The 19,885-nt window shown below is 39.7% G+C and overlaps 1 protein-coding gene and 1 long non-coding RNA gene across 6 annotated transcripts in view; one reads left to right on the plus strand and one right to left on the minus strand.

The window, feature by feature from the left end:
• The window catches only part of ARID2 (AT-rich interaction domain 2), a 103,742-nt gene extending 90,004 nt beyond the window's left edge, over window positions 1–13,738 (minus strand). The window contains exons 1-3 of the mRNA XM_065843851.2: window positions 13,013–13,738; window positions 12,759–12,852; window positions 11,554–11,651 (exon numbers count right to left, since the gene is read on the minus strand). Of these exons, the coding sequence (XP_065699923.2) occupies window positions 11,554–11,651; window positions 12,759–12,852; window positions 13,013–13,104 (284 nt within the window). The 5' untranslated portion in view covers window positions 13,105–13,738. The remainder of the gene's footprint in view (window positions 1–11,553; window positions 11,652–12,758; window positions 12,853–13,012) is intronic.
• Window positions 13,739–13,778: 40 nt separating this feature from the next.
• On the plus strand, window positions 13,779–17,514 carry LOC136097285 (uncharacterized). 5 transcript variants are annotated; one of them, XR_011736747.1, is made up of 3 exons: window positions 13,790–15,590; window positions 16,391–16,454; window positions 16,545–17,514. It is a non-coding gene; the product is annotated as an uncharacterized lncRNA (long non-coding RNA). The 5 variants fall into 5 exon arrangements; XR_011736744.1 differs by having other exon boundaries at window positions 13,793–14,173; window positions 14,604–15,590; window positions 16,391–17,514; XR_011736743.1 differs by having other exon boundaries at window positions 13,794–14,435; window positions 14,604–15,590; window positions 16,391–17,514.
• The last annotated feature ends 2,371 nt before the right edge of the window (window positions 17,515–19,885 follow it).

Here is a 19,885-nt window from a genome sequence, read left to right on the forward strand (position 1 = left end):
GAAACATATGAAGTCTCTGAAGCCACAAACCATAGCAAACGCATACCATTTGAACAAAAAAAAAACTTGGAAGAAAAAGCCCTAAGAGTCACTGCCACGTCGTGGTCTACAGAAGAATCCTGTACGATTCACCTTTTGAAATTTTATCTAGTAAGGCAATCAGATCAACAATCCTGTACCTTTATATTTTTGCTGTACGTTATATGGCATGGGAACAATCATATTTATGTTGTGTCTACTTCACTATAACTTTCCATCACCATTTCCATAATATAAAAAAGGTTTCAAAGCACTCACAACATCAAAATAAATATGATTAAGGTGGCACTACTACAGAGCACACTATACTAGTGAAGTTATAATAAAAATTAATAAATTCTCTGATAAGTTTCTGAAAATAAGAAATAATGTTAACAGCTTTTTTCCTTACTTAGCTAAATCACCAAGTATCACCCCTCTAAAATAAAAAAGCTTAAATTAATTTACTCATATAAAAAACAAATCTCATTGCTTTCATAAACTCTCTAAAAATGAAAAAAACAAAACAAAACAAACAACAAAAACCAAACCTTGAGTCTGAAACTTTTGCTTAAATGTAAAGAACTCCTGAGGACAACTAGAGAAATTAATACTCTGTTTACACCAATTTCAGTATCTTAATTATTGAATATATCTTTCTTTAGTTTCTTTCCTTGCTTAAGCAGGCACTTTTTCTGTTAATACACATGGTCCAGATCTTCCACATGTGACCTTTGCAAGCACACAGCAGGACTGACACAGGATGCCATCGACTTCAGTCCAGCTCTGAAGAACTATGAGATTCTCCCCAAGCAGATCAAGAGAGAATTCCACACGGGCAAAAGTCTACAAACACAAGTCTTCCAGCAGACCTGCAGAAGCACCAAACCACCAAAAAGCTAACGGAATATTTTTGTTTTCTACCAGGCACATAAATTTATGGACAATCATCATTTTAAACTGCATCGCACACAAATATCCATAAAGAAATATATCAGCACACTTAGGGAAGCTGAGTGTTTGTTTACAGTTACATGCAGAACAGTAGATTATTTTTAAGTTATCTTTTTCTTTGATCTTACTTAAGAAGCACTTTCTTCAACAGCTGGACTAACTCTGTTTTGAATACAATTCTATTCCTTACTAGGAGAACGAAAGCTACTAGAGAAAAATAGGATTTGTGTGCTGGTAATATAAAAATCTAAATAGAAAAAAAAATCTTGTATTAATCTACAACAAAAACCACATTTCTAGGAATGTAACAATATTTCAGTAATAACAGCATATTGACTATATGACATATTAATGAAGCAATACTGACCGTGATAAAGTAATTGTCACCAAGCATTGTATTTTGATTTTCTAACCTTGTACTATGGTTCCACATGCGTTGACTAATATAACATCTTTCTAATAAATAACTTCACATTATAGAAACAGAGAAGCACATGGCATTAAACAAGACAACAAGTTTAGCTAAGTTTGAAAGAAATAATATACTTATGAAGCACTTGGGGGGAAAAAAAAAAAGCTTACTTAAGGTATTCCAAGCTGTATGGTAGTTAGGGCCCTGTATATTCTCCAGATCCAACTCACTACAGGGGTCAGCCTTTGCACATAATTGTGCTCAGAAACAAAATTTTCACCAGAAAAAAAAAAAAAGAAGACTATATTTCTATACCTTAGAGTTACAGAAGTGACCTTGGAAGAAGAAGAAAATGCACACCAATCCTGCAATGCCTGACTGGGTTTGCAGAGTACCTGAAAGCACATTTTTCAGGTGGGTGAAATATCCTTTAAATATTTGTGTGGATCCTGTGAATTCTGCTTGTCCACAGCTGCAGATTTTTTTTTTTTCAGGTACCATGGAATCTAGTATCATTTTGCTGCAAAATTTAGTATTTTACTGTTGCTGGGCACCTGCATTTAGTGATTTGTCCTCTTGCCCTTTTATCTGCATACACCTTTTCTTTCTCTCATTTTTCTTTAAAATTAGGAATTCATTTGATTACAGTAAATATTCCAGTGCAGTCAATGGGTACAGACATCAAGGGGTCAAGGAACAGAAGATCAATTCCAGCTTGTAGTCAAACACTGAGAAGATGATGATTAGCAGAAAATGAGAGACAAAAAGCCCTGTTAGCTGAGCAGCCAGGGTAAGTAGTTCTGCAACAGGGAATCCCCCTCAGCCCACAAGCAACAGATTCCTGAATTTGCCCACATGGGTAACACCATGGAAGCCAAGAGAGTGGGGAAAGGATGCTCAGAAAGCACACTCTAAACCTCTTTAAAAAATAACCAATATTGAGATTAATCAATTACCATGTTGAACAATGAATCCAAACTATGTCTATATATATGAAGGGAAAAAAGGTATTTCAGAGTGATACAACAGATTAATACTGCCACGGAATTTATTCCCATTTATCACAGAGGGTACAAGGCTCTATTACGAAGAATATTCTCTAGCGACAAAGTTAAGGTTGCAAATTCATACTTAAATGAGGTCATTTCTGGGATTTTTTCAGGTATTTACTGGGCAACTGTAGCATTATGTGAATATATACTGTTAGAAATGTGAATTTTCCTAGGTTTTCATAGATGGTACTGACGGGAGAGAAGCATCCAAGAAAAAGCTCTGTACTCTCCAGTATTTCAAAGCTCAACTACCCCACCAAACATACAGAGGACACTGGCACTGCTCACCTGCCCACTGCCTGGATTCTACATCATTTAATTGAGGTCACTAGAACCCAGATACTCCTGAGCAAAATAACCATTTAAGGGAAGAACTGTTCCTAAGTTTATTTCCACAGTTTTCCTCTAATACAAATACACTTTTTAAAAAAAGCAAACAAACTGCACACACAGTTGTACACCTATCCTACACTATAATCATTGTTAACACACTCATAACATGCTAGATTTACCCCCAAAGTAAACTATTTTCATTTAGCTTAATTAAGTCCCTGAGATGTATCCCAAATGAAAAGTCACCCCAACACATTCCATCCTAGTAATACACACTGTTATTGCACTTCTCCAAATAACTTTTAACAGAGCTACTAGAAGCTAGTCATATGATTTAGTGATTTACAGAGCTGAGAATCTCTACATGCGGTTTATCATGGATGCATAGCAACCTTTGGACTGGGAGGCAGAGGCCAGACAGCAGATGTCCCTGCACGTAACAATGGAGAAATGCATGTAGCCACAAGTGTGACCCATCTAAACTTCACCAAACAAACATACGAAAAGTCCAGCAAACACGGTAAGACAAAAGGTCTCTCTGAATCAGAATGATCACCTTACTTCACTGGATTTTTATGTATTTTAGGCAGCTACGGACTGACAAGTAACAGTGTGAATTATTCTAAAAGACTACTAATCTGAACAGTTGCTCCTCCCACACCAATAAAAAAGGAAAACAGTACGAACACAGTTCAGTCTTGCAGACAAACATGCTCCAGTGCATCATTCAACAGAACTCTACTTCATTATAATAGTATGCAATCCCTCTTGCAGCATAGCAGGCTTGATACAATTTATCTGGAGTTAAAGTAAATGCATGCACATTCCGTTTAAAGATAGGAAAACAAAAAAGTAAAGAACTCAGTGTCACTACCTTGTTGCTGAAAATCTAATTCAGGTCTACTTTGACTTGAACTCATTGCTCCAAGGAGACTGTATTTTAGATCTGATACCTAGCTCACTAATCTAGTACCTCAGGCAAAGCCTAAGCTCGCTATTCTGGGTACCATCTTGCTGTTTTATTATCCTTCCTTAAGATAAGCTTCTTTCTTTCAACCATTCCAATATTTCTGTGCTTAGGTATCACAAGTTTATTTATTCCTTAAGGAATAAAGATTGTTCTTATTCGCATCTATGCTATATTTTCTGCTTCTCAACACTGCAGAGGGCAAGCATGGTTATGAATAGTTTTATTTTCCTCATATATTCCTAATCTATATTCATTTTCAAATATTTAAGATATGACATAGAAGCATGAAGAGACACAATCCCTGCATTAAAGAGCTTAGAGTCTCACACTTCTCTATGAGATAGGTAAACAAACATCAGTATACCCACTTTATAAATATGAATAAAAAGATGGCAAATGATTTAACTAATGCCACAGCATAAATAACCAGAAACAAGATCATGTGATGGGATCTCTGGCCTATACCCAACTCCCCCTACGAAGTATATGTCTTTAATAATGTGGTCTGATACTACAGTTACTCCAAGTAGTCCAGTTTGAGCTGCAGGACACCACTCTGACATTCTGAACAAGCATTTTAGAACAAAGCACAGCAAAACAAAACACAAACAATCCATTCCCATAATCTGTTACATACTTAGTTTTCAGTTTTCCAATTCACAGAACATAACATTTTGTTTTATTTTTCAAACAGTGCTTCCTCAGCTACTGATTAAAGAGAAATTTTAAAAGATAGTAAATAATAGTAGCCTAGTAGCCCCTTTTTATGGGTGGCTTAACTAAGGCTCAGGAAGAAGAATTTTGCCTGTCAGAACTGGATTCTAGCATTATTTTTTAAAAAGACTTTACTGTATTTGGATTTTATTCCTATTTGACATGCACTCTCAAAGTAACAGTCCAAACCTCTGTCCATCTCTGGTACTTCATCTGTAAAACTTAACAAATTATACTTCTCTATTTCATTACTCAGGAAAGTGAGGAAGGGGTTAGGAAAGAAAGAGTATGAAAGTTATCTATTGAGCTTTAACTGCAAATAAAAATAAACAAGGTAATTAAAGCCTCATAGTTCTAAAAGAAATTAAAAATTTTTTAAAAAGAGTCTGAAACTCCTTTTCTTGGTGCATGCTTATTCCACTTCATAAGGAAAGAAGAAATATTCTTGCATTCCATATGCATTCTTGATCTTGTTGTAATATGCTTACCATTTATTCAAACCTAAGACATTACCACAGCTATTAATAATTTTAAAGCACAAATTAATTTTATATTTTCAGTTGAAGATTAGGAAATGGTCTTAACATATAAACTTTCCACCAATTATTGGAAGATTCAGTAGGTCCTATACGTCATCCCATTACGACAGCATTGCCAGGAACTTGGTCTTTCCAGTTTATTAGTTCTAACATCTGGCTAGATAAGCTTTCAAGTTAAACAATCAGAATTCTGTATTAAAACTGAAGAACAACATTTACCCCTCCGCAAATAAACCAACATATTTCAGCTTAGCAGCAGTGATTTAAGTCATTTCTAACAAGAAGATTGCAGAAGAATAATCAGGAAGAGAAAATATGTTAACATTCATTACACTAATTTTTCACTACATTTTTCAGCAGTAAAGAGGAGTTTACTCTCTGAAGGAAAAGCGCAGAAACTTTGATAGAGGCCAAACTCTGCATAGTGACTAGTACCACAACATAACTCTAAGAAAGGGCAATTTTAAGGTAGTTATGTTTCCTCTCACCTGCTGCTTGCTCTCCTCAGAAGAGGCCTAATACAAATTTTGTATTATAAAAGTTATATTTTCTTGTCAGCAAATTCCCAGCAACTCCGACAACATTCAGCAAAATAAATAACTTCTATTGAGAGACATTCTAAGGTTTCAAAAGACAACATATTTAATGCCCTGAAATAAAGCTTTATAGCATGAAGTGTAACTAGTCCCGATTATGAATATGTTGACTGTATGATTACAATACAACTAAAATTTCCCCTCCAACTATGTAAAATATCTGCTTCAGACTTAAAAGCAAGGCCTCAGACATCTGACTGAAACACGTATTACAATTATTATGTTGATGTGAGGAAATAATTTTTAAAAATAAAAATGTCATCCATGTATTAGTTTCCTGTCTTGCCAATAACTGTAAGATTTGTGACAAAATTTAAGCGCAACAGATTCTGTGGGTGAAGTCTGTAGTGTTGCAATAAAAGTCTGTAGCTATGCAAGATGAAAGCCTTCATTACAGTGCTATTCAGGGATGGACAGAACCTGTAAGGTCATCTGGTCCATTTCTCTGCTGGCCCTGGCTCGTTACCTATTGCACATGCATTAGTGTCCTGACCAGCCTAGTTCCCAATGACCCACTGGCTGGATTTTCCCCCTACTCTGCTCAGCATACTATTCAGTAGATATACAAGCATATCATGGGGGCTTTTGTGCTGCTATCTCCTCTGGATTTTATCCCTCAGATTCACCTCAGCTTGCACATTACCACAGCCTCTTATTTTATTTAAAATTAATCTCCCTTTTAAGTATTTAGGTCCTTATAATGCTTGTAAGATACCATTACCCCTTCTCACACAAAATGTTCGTTTAGCCAAGCAAAACACTCATTTCTCAAATCTTTTCTTAAATCAATTAGTCCCTCCAGCCTTCTTAACATTTTGTTGCTCTTCTCTAAGCTTCTGTTAAGTTGCCTCACCTGTTGCAAAGGCTCTGAAAGTCAAACAGTACTCCAGACAGTCCCACAATCTCATACAAAATCTCATCACCTACTTGTTCAATGCCTCTGTGGACACAACTTAAAACTCGTTCTGATTTTTACAAAGTCTATATTGCAAACTGGGGCCTGGTCTGCCTGTCAGAAGCATGCAGAAATCCCTTTCATATGAAAGGGAGCTGGGTGCACAAAACTGACAGGATTATCAGGCCTGTGGTATCACTCCTATCCCTTTTTCAGCAATACTGCTTTCCAGGTTATTCCCTCACAATGAATACCTGTTCTGGATTACTGTCCCTTGACTGTTTTAGCTTGCATTTTCCAAACTAAATCTCATTTGTATTTTCCAACAATGTGCCTAATTTCTTTAGATAATCTTTTCTTTTCTGCCCTGACTTGTGTTTAACTCTGCCCACTTTATCACCATCTGCTAATCTCACAAGTGTACTATTCACCTCCTCGTAAAGTTAATCAATCCAGACACAAAATATGCCTAAAATGACTAAATTTGTATTACTACATGCATATGTAAGCACTGATGTTACTCTTTTAGCACCTAAAACTGCTGTGACTCACCAAATCTATTCTTTTATACTTTGTTCTATTTTTGTTTATAGTCCTTCACAAAATCTTTTACTCAGATGAATATCCATATGCATAAATAATTTGTTAATGAGAGATTTTGACATGTATTTGAATTTTAGAAAATAAGTAAAATATTACTACGGCTACAACTTTCTCTTCACCCATTGGGGCCTTGAACCTGCAATCAGATCTGGCAAGCAAACCAGTCCTGTACTTCTCCATACTCACTGATCTATGTGCAGATGCTGTTGCAGTATCAGATCCTAATTTTAAACACTGAGGGAAAAAAAGGAAAAATCCTCTTTTAAAGTAATTCTGCTTGGAAAATTCCAGGCTGCTTATTATTGTTTCTCTACTTTTTTCTGCAATTATTTTACTAGGAACAGAATCCCTTAAATTTATCTAGTTCTTCAGTTCATACTTTGTGGTGTTGTTTTTTTTTTCTTCTTTTCTTTTTTTTTTTTTTAAAGAAATCAGGACTATTATTCCATTTCTTAGTGGAATACTGAAGATCAAATGACATTAACATCTTCAGATCTTTCAAGAACCCCCCTATTTGTCATCAATAACTATTTCATATGGGTATTATTTTTAATTGCTTACACCTTTTCATCCTACTATATATGGAATTTCAGGAAATTCAGCATAAGGCCTTGTCTTTATAATAACTTTATGCAACTTCTCATTTATGAACTGGCTTCTTTCCTCTCTACTTGACTTCCTCTTACCTCCCCACTATTTACAACAGCAAATTCTTATTCACCAGTAACAAGTATTAACTCATTTCTGCTGCCTTTACCAGAAGCTTACAATGCACACCTGCTTCCCACCTTTCAGAGATTCTCTGCAGAACTGAGACTTAAACTTATTTTACCCAACACTTAATCCCTTAACATAATTTCCCTTCATGCAGATAAAAACAAACTTATTTTTAATTCAGTTAGGCATATTTCATTTGCACATTTAGTTTACAAGGTCTCTCACTGCCCAAGAATAGATGAAGACCCACAACAGAAATAAATGTATCACCTAAGCTCACATGAAAACCAGCAGAACTTTATGCTAACGTGAAGTCTCATCAGCCCAATTCTTTGTAGGACTGTAACCTAATCAACCATTAACATAAAAAACAGGCCATATTTCATATTACCTTTCTTTTCACCTACTGTATGTTTACCAGCTAACAAAAACGTAAAAGCATGCCCACATTACTGATGTTTACATTTATTAACCCGTATTAAAATATTTTCATTAACATTACAATCTTTAGAGAAACATTTAGAAAATGTTTTACTAATTCACCTCAATTGAGATGAAACGTCTAATTTGCACTACATCCAAGGGAATTACACTCTCTGATGCTGTAGAGACTTAGAGAACTACATTAACAAGTACAGTCTATCAATGGTTATCGGCACTGTGGCTTTTGACTGCTCACTAAGAACCACAGTGCATAAATTACTTCACCTGTCAGACAGCCCAAAGCAACACAGGCACAAAGTTTGAACGGTTCAGACTTCCCTTATTATAAATAACTTTTTTCAACGAGAAAAAAAGAGAGGGCAGTAGAAGAGACAAGGGGTAGATAGGATTGTCTGTCATATATTGGAATATCACCTGTGATAAAGCCTATGAGAATTATATCAGAATTTTAAACAATTCACATCTTTAATGAAGCCTAACATACATTCCCAGAGATAGCCAGCAGAATTCCACAGCAGTCAAAATGAAAAAGTTATCTAAACAAAAAAGATACACCTCACAACTGCCTAGAAAAATCGTAACTCAATGATTGTTTTTCAAAACACTTGGTTTGATCAAGCCAACTGGACTACCGATGTCACAGAATTCTACTTTCTATATTATTTACACAGTCATTTTAAGTCAAAATGACAGCATTAATAGAGATAACATGGCAAAATGAGCAAGTGGCCCATGTAGCTTGAGATCTTATCTCAGTGAACATGGTATGCCAGATGTTTCATAGAAAGAAGCAACTTTCATCACAAACCATCACAAATCCAAATCTGCGAATCTGCGCATGTAGCTGCACACCACTGAATCGCTCTGAATTCAACAGGATCCCATCTGCCACGCAGATCCCACACTTCACAGGACACACAGCATACAATTGAATAAAAATTTATAAAAAAGTTGATAGCCCTCAATTTGTTTGGCTTTGTTTGCAAAGTCATTACAACAGTGAGGCCAAGATTATAGTCATACTTGAGACTCCAAAGGAACATTTTTTTTCCAAGGGTAATTGCTCAGCAGTTCATGAAAATCTAGCCCTATAAGAATCCTCAGGTTATGTTCTTCAACACAGATAAACAAGACCCTTTTCACAAATTTACCAGCAGAACATTTTTTCTTTCCCTATAACTAATTCCCACCCATAAACCTTCTATGCTAACGCTAAACAAACATTAAGCTAGCAAAGATACATGTGTATATAGTCTTATTACTGCACATGGAAGGAGATGAAGTCAGCTGGGAAACAGTTCACATCAAACTTAGATTATGTGGGAAGCAACAGTGAGTAAAGCAGTAATTTAAAAAAAGGCCGACAAAACAAAACACAAACCAAACACAACAACAAAAACCACAACACTAAAAACCAATGCACCCCAAAACAACCTTGACAGTTTATTTCAGAATAGCCTAAGTAAATCACAGAGATTATGATAAAACAGACATTTTTAAAGATTCTTTTTCTCAACTGTTTATCAACTTTTTTCTAAATTCCAAATAAATAAAAAGCTTTTCAATTATTTGCATGTAATAATTTATACATATTTTCAGCAATTGCATTTTAAATAATGTCAATACCAGCATGCTAATAATAAAAATAAAATTTTTGTATGCCTTATTCTAAATTTAAAAGTAGTATCTATTAAAAATTAATAGTCATTAGAAGGCTAAATTAACATTAATTGTGTTAACTGTCACAGCATATAAATGCTTTCAAAATACAGATGAAAACACAAATGACATACAACCTTCTACTGCAAAAAGTCAGGCCATTCAAACACTTAAAAATATGGAAAAGGACAGGGTAAAAATCAAAAACCTATCATTTTGCAAATTATATGTAAAATCTAGTCAAATAATAGACTACATGGCCCAACAGAAAAACTCAAAAAGCAACAAACTGCTTTCTATGATCCAATAAATCTCCAGCAACACTATCTCAAGACTATGTAGTAGAGAGAAAAAAAAAATCCATATCAGAGGACATCCTAAAGTGAGCTTCCCACTATCATTCCTAGGCCTGCTAGCAATCATAAACTTTGCTAAATCTATTGACAATGGTAATTTCTTTTCTTAGTCTAGATCTTAAAGCAATCACATCACCACCAAAAAAAGAAAAATTCAGTAACTACAGATATCTGACTAAGGTCTTCCAGACATCATTGTAACTCAATAACTGCTCCACTGTGCTATGAACTCTACAGCTTCAAGCTGGAAGTCAATCTAGGACAACCAATAGAAAGTGCACCTGTACAATTACTGCATTTCCTAATTCAGAAGGCCAAACCAGAAACAGATAAAGCTGGTGTGTAGTCATATCACCAAAACAAAAGCCCAAAAGCCAATACATCTTTTGTACCTATTGCATATTTATATTATCATTATTTGGAAATAAAAATATCATTTATACAACTCAGAAACAGAATATTACATTCCTTAACCAATGTACATAAAACTTGATTCTAAATGAAACATGATTGGCTATATATAGCATCTAAAAACATATGCAACAATTCTAAAATCTTTCCCACAAAAAATTATCACCAAAAGTTAATAATTTTTTAAAGTCATCCAGTTACTGAACAGTACCACACACAGCAATTTAAAATATTCCATATGAACTCCATGCCACATTAAAAAAAATCTGCATCATAAAAAATAACCTGTATCATTCCAAAGAATGTAATGTTATTTTTAAAAAACCTGTAGAAATCTACTATTTTTCAAGAAATACAAAAATTATTTAGCTCTTTGTACTCTAAAACAAAAAAATGTTGCATGCTGCTAGTAACTGATAACAATATAAATTATCCAAACCAGTCTACCTTCCTGCAGACGCATTTTCATTCAATGTCTGACCCCACTGAGCAGTAAACAAGTTTACATGTATCAACACATTTCAGTGCTCCAAAAATTAAGCTGAGTTTCTGTAACTACAATAACATGATCTCTTAGTAACAGTCCTTTAGTACCGTCGTTCTAAAACAATTAATAAAAATGGCTCTGACATATATTGTTTACATACTTAGGATCCCCTCAAAGTTTAAGGCTTGCAGATGTAAAATACAAATAAAATAACTACAAAATAGAATTACCTTTAACTGATCAATGCACCAGACCAGTAAGGAATTACAAGTCCTTTCTGGTTTCTTTTGTAACATTTTTAAAGGGTAGGGATATTTTTATTATTGCACACACTAAAACCCAAATATAATCCCACACTCAAAAATACTACTGCAACAGCTTGATAGCACTCACCGCAAGTAATACTGTTTTAAAGCGAAGGCAGCGTTAGAACAACTTCTGGGAAAGTTAAACTCCTCTACAATTTCTCCCCACTGATTCTTCTCTGATACCTGTCAAAAACAACACACAGGCCGAGATACACAACATACACACAAACATGTCGTTGACAGCGAACATCACAAAAAAACACAGGCTGCCATAAAGCAAATAGATAAATATATAAAAAGAAATAAACACGAATGTGTATGGGATTTAGAGGTACATATTTTACTGTCAGTCGGTAGTATTTCCCCTTCGGGAATAATCCCGCTTCTCACCGGTATTTTACTTTATTTTTTTTAATATATACGTTATTTTTTTTCGGGGGGGGCGGCCAGGAAGGTTTGTATTGTTTTGGGGTTTGTTTGTTTTTGTTTTTACTGCCTGGACAATAACCAATCGGGAGTCCCTCTGTCGCCCCCTTTTAAATCCTGCCGCGGTCCGTTAAAAACCCAAAGAAGTTTAAAATAATGCGGGGAAGTGTTGGCGGGGGCGCCCCCTGGCCTGCGGGGCGCGGGGGAGCCGGGCCGGGGGTCCCCCCAAGACAGATCCACAGACACAGAGAGGCCTTTCTTTTGAGGCCTACATTTCTGTCCCTAGCCTTGAAGCCTAAAGATGGCTATTTGATTACACATCGTCTTGGGTGCCCCTTTTGTTATTTTTCCCCGGGAAGGGCTCGGAGGGCAGCGCCCGGCCCCCCCCGGCTGCGAGGATCGTTTCCTAGCCCATGCTCCGTGCCGATTATCGATGTTAAACATGCCCGCTAATTTTGAGTTGCACTAAAACTGCACTCAGACTCTCCGTCTCTGTGAGAGAGAGAGAGACACACACACTGAGCTGCCACCACAAGCGAAAGAAAACTGCCTCTCGCTGACCGGAGCTCTCTGCTCCCCCCTCGCCTTCTCCCGGGGAAGCGGGGCATGGGCGAGGGGCTCCGGAGGAGGCACGGGCGGGGTGTGCTCCGTACCCCCGGGTCCCCCTTCATCGCTCCGCCGACAAGGCCAAGCCACCAACCTGCTTGCCTGCTCGCTTCCTTCTTCCACCCCCCACCTTCTCTAACCGGCTTTAAATAGGTCGGTTCTCGGCCACCCCAGCTCCCCCCGCCGCCCCCGGGGGTCAGAGGAGACTTTTGGGAAGAGGTTAGTGGGAGGGAAACCCAAATTAAAACTTCCACTCACCTTCCCAAATCCGCCTAAAGTGGTGACTCTGGTATAGAGAGCGTGAAGATCCAGCTCCTTCCCACCCACCACGGGGATCTTCTTAAAAGGAGACCTGCCAGAGGAGATACACACAAAACACCACAACTTGTCAGCTCTGCCCCCTTTTCTCCCCTCGCTGGGGCTGCCGTGTCCTTCAGGGAAGGGGCTGGAAGTTGGATCTGGTCGGTTTAAAAGCCTCCCCCCCTCCCGTTCCATCTCCCCATTTTCCTCACCCTCTGCTGTGGTGAAACTGCCGCAGCTCGTCCAGGAAAGCGAGTCCCTTTCTCCGCTGGTCTGCGTGGTTTTTACCCGTCGAATTTGCCATTTTTGTATTAAAAAAGCTTCTCGTAAAAAAAAAAAAAATCCAATTTGAAAAAAAAAAAAAAAACGGCCGACAACAACAACAACAATCCCCGGCTCCTCCTTGTCTTTAAGAGACCCAGGTGCCCGTGCTCGGCCGGGGATCAGCCATGGAGAGGGGCTTGTTTAAAAAAAAGTTTAAAAGGAATAAGGGAGCCCAGAGAGTGTGGTAATTGCGAGTCCTGTCTCCACACAACACACAGGCAAAGAGGCAGGGAGGGAGAGGGGCACCTCTCAGTAATTCCTCCTCCCGCTGCTGCTGCCTCTCTCAGCACCACAAACCCAACCGATCCAGCCTGCACATGAGACTCAACATGGTGCTGCTGGATCACACAATGAATTGGGTTACTGTTGTGGTGGGGTGGGGGGGGAGCCGGAGTGAGGTATTGACAGTGTGTGTGTGTTACAGCCGCGGCTCCATGCGATCTCCCTCTCCCTCGCTCGCTCCCTCGCTCCCTCTCTCACACACACACACTGTACAGCTACGGCGGCGGCGGCGGTGGCGGCGGCAGCGGGATTCACTTCTCTTCTCTCTCAGACAAAAAGATCTGAGGCCGCCGTGCTTCTGCCTGGACGAGAGCGCAACACAGCGGACCCCGGAGGCCGGTCCCGGTACTGCAGAAGGCAGCTCCAAAGGCAAAAGCCAGCACAGCCCCAGCAAGCAGTTCCTGGCGGGGAACAATAGGCTCCTCTCGCCGCTAAGGGCTCATCTGCAATGTGCCGCAAACTTCACACAAAGCCGGGCGGAAAGAGGCGAGGGAGAAGGAGAAGAGGGGAGGAAAAAAACGACTACTACCGGTTGTTCCGGGGCCGGGGAAAGGGCCCTCCCTTGCCAGGCTCACACCGAACGGCCTCTCTCCGCTTGCTGCCGGCGGGTGGGGGAGGGCAGGAAAGGTGGATTTGGAAAGCGGGGCCGAATTTTTTTAATTGGACTAAACCCAACGCCCTGAGTTCAAGGGGAGAGAAAACAACAACTGAAGGGGGCACTAGTGGATTTGGACTTTTGAAAAACTTTCCGAGTCCCCCGGGCCGAGGTGGTTCCAAGGGCAGGAAGTCACCCCGGATGGCACGGCGGGGGGGCTAAGGGGACCCCTAATTTCGGGACCTGAGGTATTTCAGACTCCCCAAAGGAGAGCGCCGAGCGCTTTGCCAGGCAGGGGGTGCCCTGGAGAGGTTTGCCAGCAGGGGCCTGAGCTTTGGCTCCATACGTATTTTTTTTTTTCTTGGAGATACCAGGGCGTATAATCAAAGTGCTTTAAGACTGCTGTACTCAACGTAAACGGCCTATATGTTGCTGTATGTTGATGAATGGAACATACAGCATAAAATTAATGGAGGAGGAAGGTCTTGGCCCTCACCCTGGGCGAGCAGTAGCCCAGAGTGGCACTGCAGGCCGCTTTCCCCTCTGCCTGTGATGTGCACAGTGTTTGTAAACACTTGTTTCCTGACCTGTTTTCCACACAGGGGAGCCCAGAGGAAGACCTACACACCGACCAACCAAAGCCCAGTGCTGCTTGGGGGGCCCATGGCGGTGAATGGTGCCTTCTCCTGAACCTTTGCTCCTCAGGTAACGCAGGTGGTGACCCAGGCGGGCATTTGTCCTTCCCTGGCAAGCAAACAGCTGCAGGTTAGTGCTGCTTCCAGTTTAAGAGACTCTGGAGGAATATTTGCCCTTTGCAACCAATATAGTGAAACCTGAGGCCAGATTGGGCCTTTAGTGTGGGGTTTTTTTTCCTTTTTCTCCTTTTTCTTTTTTTTTTTTTTAATTTTTAAAGCAGAACTCCTCATTAAAGTCAGTAAGGAGCTGTGTTTTAAAATCAATGGCACGTTATGGCCCCAAGTGAGCACTTGAAGAAGGAAAACTATAATTCCTTTTTACTCCACGTACCAACTTACTTCAGGAAATAAATTTTTTTTTTTTTCAGAGAAGATTTTTTTTTTCCTTTTCAGTGCTGTTTCAGCTTGATTATAGCCATAGAGACAGAGATATAGTAGGATGTTTGGTAACATTTGCCCTGGGTTCACACTTGGGGGAGGGAGGAAAAAAAATCCCTCAGTTTCCGATAAATACTCTGTATTTAAAGTCGCCCTCTCTGTGTGGATGTAGTGTATGAATTTCGGTGTAAGAAATGCATAGTGTCTATTCACTGTAGCATTAAGAGCCCCCCACCCCCATCGCCCCTAAAATTAGACCTGCAGCAGATCCTGGTCTGCAGCTCCAGTCTGTGACACTCCAAGTTTCTGCTATTTCAGCAACAGTATGCGTAAGACTCCCAAAGCCAGGATAATGTGTACGAGAAAGGTTTAGAACGAGCCATTGAGGGGCTAAATCGCTCTTTCAGACGTAACACAGCTAAACCTTCCTTCACAAGAGGGCGGTGGTTTTTAATCATGCCTTCAAAATTCCTTAAAAGCAGGGGGTCTCCCCTCGGCGAGGGGCGGTCGGCAGAGGTGAGTCACTCTGGGTGGAAGGGGAGTGGGAGGCAGGGGGGAGGATAGGCAAATTGCGTAGCAGGGCTAGGTGGGTTTCCATGCGGAGCACAGCAATTGCGCACGGTCCCTTACGTAACCGTCAGCTGGGGATTCCCTGGAGGGGGTCACTTTATTCAACCATTACACAGACCCCGGCCGCCGCTCCGGCGCGCCTGGGCTGCCGCCGCTACTGAGGCTGCGGCTGCAGCCAGCGCGGCGGCTCCTCACAAAATGGCGGCGCCCATGGAAGCGGCAGCCCCATTTTGTGCCCGGCAGAGCCTGTCAACAAAACGCCGACTTGGCCAAGGCTGAGGAACAGAAGGCGGCGGCTCGTTCGCGTTACAGAGAGCGGAGGGAGGAGAGCGAAGGATTTCACCGCCCTCCCGCCGCCGAGAGGAGACTTGTATCAAGTGTGCGCGTTGGGGGAGGGAGGAGAGGGAGGTGAAGGGCGACGCGAGCAGCGAGCGAGTCAGAGGCTGCGTTATCCCAGCGTGGAGCTGCCGGAGCCGCGGCGCGGGGGAGGGGAAGGCGCGGGCAGGCGGCCTTGGCGCTGCCGGGGCCCGGGCGCTGCCGGCCGAGGGCTCCGGGCGCTGGGGAGCGGCGGGCGGCGCGGGGACGGCGGCGCGGGGCTGCCCGGGCGGGAGGCGCCGCTCTCCGCGCAGCCCGGGAGCGCTCCTGTCGGATTCCGGCGAACCTGTAATGAATGACAGGGCGATCTGCCTCCCTGTGTAGCTAACTAGGTCACTGCCGGCACTTAATTACTGTTTGTTTCATTTTAGTGCGTGCCTTACGAATAAACCGACTATTAGGCTGATGCTTCAAGTAACACTATCCAGCACCAAGGTACAAAATGTCTGTGTTGGACTCTGGTCGTGGGATGCCGGCTTGATCATAATTACTGTTTTACGTTAACGATGTCTTTGGTTTTTACAGCTTGGTTCTTCAGCTTATAGCTGAAATACTTGGAGATCCGCTGTGATAAGGTTGTGAGACTGATACTAGTGTTACACCGCCGGTTTTGTTGTTTTATATTGATGGAGGCTCCCCTCTTTTCTAGGGTAGACAAAGGGCTTGAATTGACCTTTTTTTTCTGATTTATCTGTATTAATATGCATGCGTTTTAATAGTATTAAATAAAGGTGACAACCTGTTTCTGGTGGAAGCGATGATTTTTAAAGGTACAAAAATTACACTGATATTTAAGCATTATGAGAGCTCTTGTTGCCTATTGAAGAGCCGAAGATTAAATGTGAGGGAAAAGGGAAACAATCTTGCTATTTAGGAAAAAAAAAAAAAATCCTTATCTTGATCTCTGTATAGTATCTGTCAATGCAATTTTAATTTGTAAAATAAAACGTACTATTATGAACTGCTTATAAAAGTTATAATATACATGAATTTTGGTGTGTAAATGTGTAATTACCCTTCTTGCAGACAGACAGTGCAGATCCAGTAACTGAATTATCACTATTCAGTAGTGGTGGTTGAGTGTTTGTTTGTTGTTGTTTGTTTGCCTTCTTTCCTCCTCCCCTTTTGTTTTTTAAGAGACCGTGTGTTTTGGTTGCCTTCTTTTCCCCAGCATAGCGGTGCTAAGTGACTCTTCTAATAGCTGTATCTTGTGTTTCAGTCTCAAACTTTTTAATTGAATCTTTAATACTAAATGTTGTGCTTATTACCTATCTGCCAAACTGCTCCTATCCAGAGAGCAGGCCACAATTACTCTTGTCAGTGTGCCACTAACTGCCCTTTATTTTTTGTTCTGACAGGTGAAATACTCTTGCTCATTTCCATTTTCATTTCTGCTTGTGCTGCTCTTGAATTGTGACATTACAGTTTGACTAGAGTAACTAGTATCACTAGCTGAATGCTGCTTACATTAAACTGTAAATCCTCACAAACTGAAGTTAGCATGTTTTGTGTGTGTGTGCCTGAGTGTAGTGTGTGTCTGTGTTCTTAGAAAATGCAGCCTTTTAGATGGACGAGAAAAGAATAAATTCATTCTTAAGACTGCAGACAGTATTGTATAATATAGGTGCAATCTGAAAATAAACACAAGAATTAGAGGATGAGCATCTGGAAAAGGAGAAAGAGTCAGAAAGTCAATAGTAAATTTTAGTGATGTTCATCTCCACCATTTTTAATTAAAAAAAATTAAAGTATTAAGAGTTAACTGCATAGGTTAGGATAAAGACTTCACTGTTTGCACAGCTTGCCATGGCAAATGTACACTTCAACAAGGGGCATTTACTCTGCAAGGTATTAGTCCTACCCTTTCTTACTGAATAATATTTTAAAATTCTTCATCACATTCTAGTGTGCTAGCTGTTTTTTTTAGGATGCTGCTAGTTTGTACAGACCATAAGTGGCCAGTCTTCAATGATACAGTATTAAATCACAAAGGTCTTATGCATGAAATTAAATGCTAAACAGTACAGCAAAAATGGGAAAGCATATGTACAATATTACAGGCTATTTCTGTACACTTATACAGAATTTTCACTGCAGTTAGTGGAACTTAACTACGCTAGCAGGCTTGGTTTAGATAATCTTAAAACAAACAAACAAACAGGTTTTACATTGAAAAGAACCAACCTCTTGTTTATTTAAATGACTATGACACTTCCCTCCTAAGTCTCTTAACATGTTGTGTGCTTTCCACATTTCAACTTATTTTTATGGTATGACTACTCAGTAAACAAAACAGATGGAAAAATGGACTACATAAACATTGTTGTAAATACTCAAGTAAATTGATTAAACACTTTTAAAAATGTTATCTGTAATTATTGTGATTTTCTAATACTTGCTGTTCCTCACAAAGGTCCACTCTTGAAATCAATGAATTTTACCATCATCTAAACTCTAAATTAAAAACACTTCAAAGTTGAGGGTTTTTCAGTTGTGCAATGAAGTATGTTTATGAAGCAGGAAAACCCTAAATGCAACTGAAAGAGAAGTAAAAATAAATACTAAATGCACTCCCACTTGATTTCAAAACTGCAGTGCTTTTGAAATTGTAATTCCTTTGTACATTCTGACTTGTGTGTTCTCAACACTTGGGGTTGGCAATGCTTCAACAGTACGTTTAGAAGGATGATCAAATTCATGTTCTTTCTTACAGGCGAAAAATATTTGCTGCATTTCTTACATTATCATGCCTATAATGCAGATTAGGGCCTTAATGTCAAAAAATGTTTTGAGGTTCTAGCGAACATTTGTCTGCAGCACAGAAGTCACAAATGGGTGCAAGTTTTTTCTTAAAGTAAAAAACGTATTTGCGCTTAGTAGATCACCTGTTGGCAGCATTACTTTGTGACCATCTCTGTGTTTGTGTGATCTGGTGGACGGCACGCTTCCCCTGCCGCTATAGCTGTACATGTTCCCCAAAATAACACCAGTGTGATTCATCTTTCTGGTTGGATGTGTGAAAGTTTGATTGAGATGCAAAACTGAGAGAGTTCTGAATGTTAAAAAGGAACCATGCTCAGATATACGGAAATGATCTGGTTAAATTTGGCTCGAACTCTGAGGGTTTTTGTAGACTAAGAACGATGGTATCGCACACGGGTGGGGAAGGTCTAGTTAACTTAAAGCAAAACCGAGCCTAGTGCCTTCCTAACATTTGTTGGAGGTCTAAGCAGCAAAATGCTACTAGTAGGAGGGTTTTCAGTATTGCAGATCTGCCAGCAATATTTGCTTGTCACATAGCAGTGTTTCATCTTTATATTTTTACCAATTCAAATGGCAGTCAACGGTAGCTAAAAATATGTAGAAATTTCTCTGAGTAAGCGGTTGCCTTAATTAACTTTTATATAGGCATAAATGAAAAGGGAAGTAGTTTGTGCAACTGTGAATGTGTGGACAGACAATACATGTGACAATTTATGCATTTTAATATAATACATGCGGCAAAAAGTTTTCTGAAGATTTAAGTAGTAAATGAAAGAAATACCAAATAAATAACATTTAAACTAACTGACCTGTTGAAATTGCCCAGGTAAATCAAGTACTTAAAAGCAGTGAAAACACATGAATGCTCACAGAGGCACTTTGAAGGAGACAATTTCTTGGTTTTAAATTATGGTTCTTAGTCTCTTGGTTATCTACTTAATATGGATTTGGTATTACAGGCTGCTGATAGATAAGCAGCATTGCACTAAAGGCTGTTGTGTTGCCCAGATAAAAGGAAGTATCTCTATTTTCAGACTAACTGAAAGGAAAAAGAAATCTGAAATGTACTGCATTGGTCAAATACTGATGGGACACCTAACTTG

This window comes from Patagioenas fasciata, chromosome 1 (genome assembly GCF_037038585.1).
Source record: "Patagioenas fasciata isolate bPatFas1 chromosome 1, bPatFas1.hap1, whole genome shotgun sequence".
NCBI lineage: Eukaryota > Metazoa > Chordata > Aves > Columbiformes > Columbidae > Patagioenas > Patagioenas fasciata.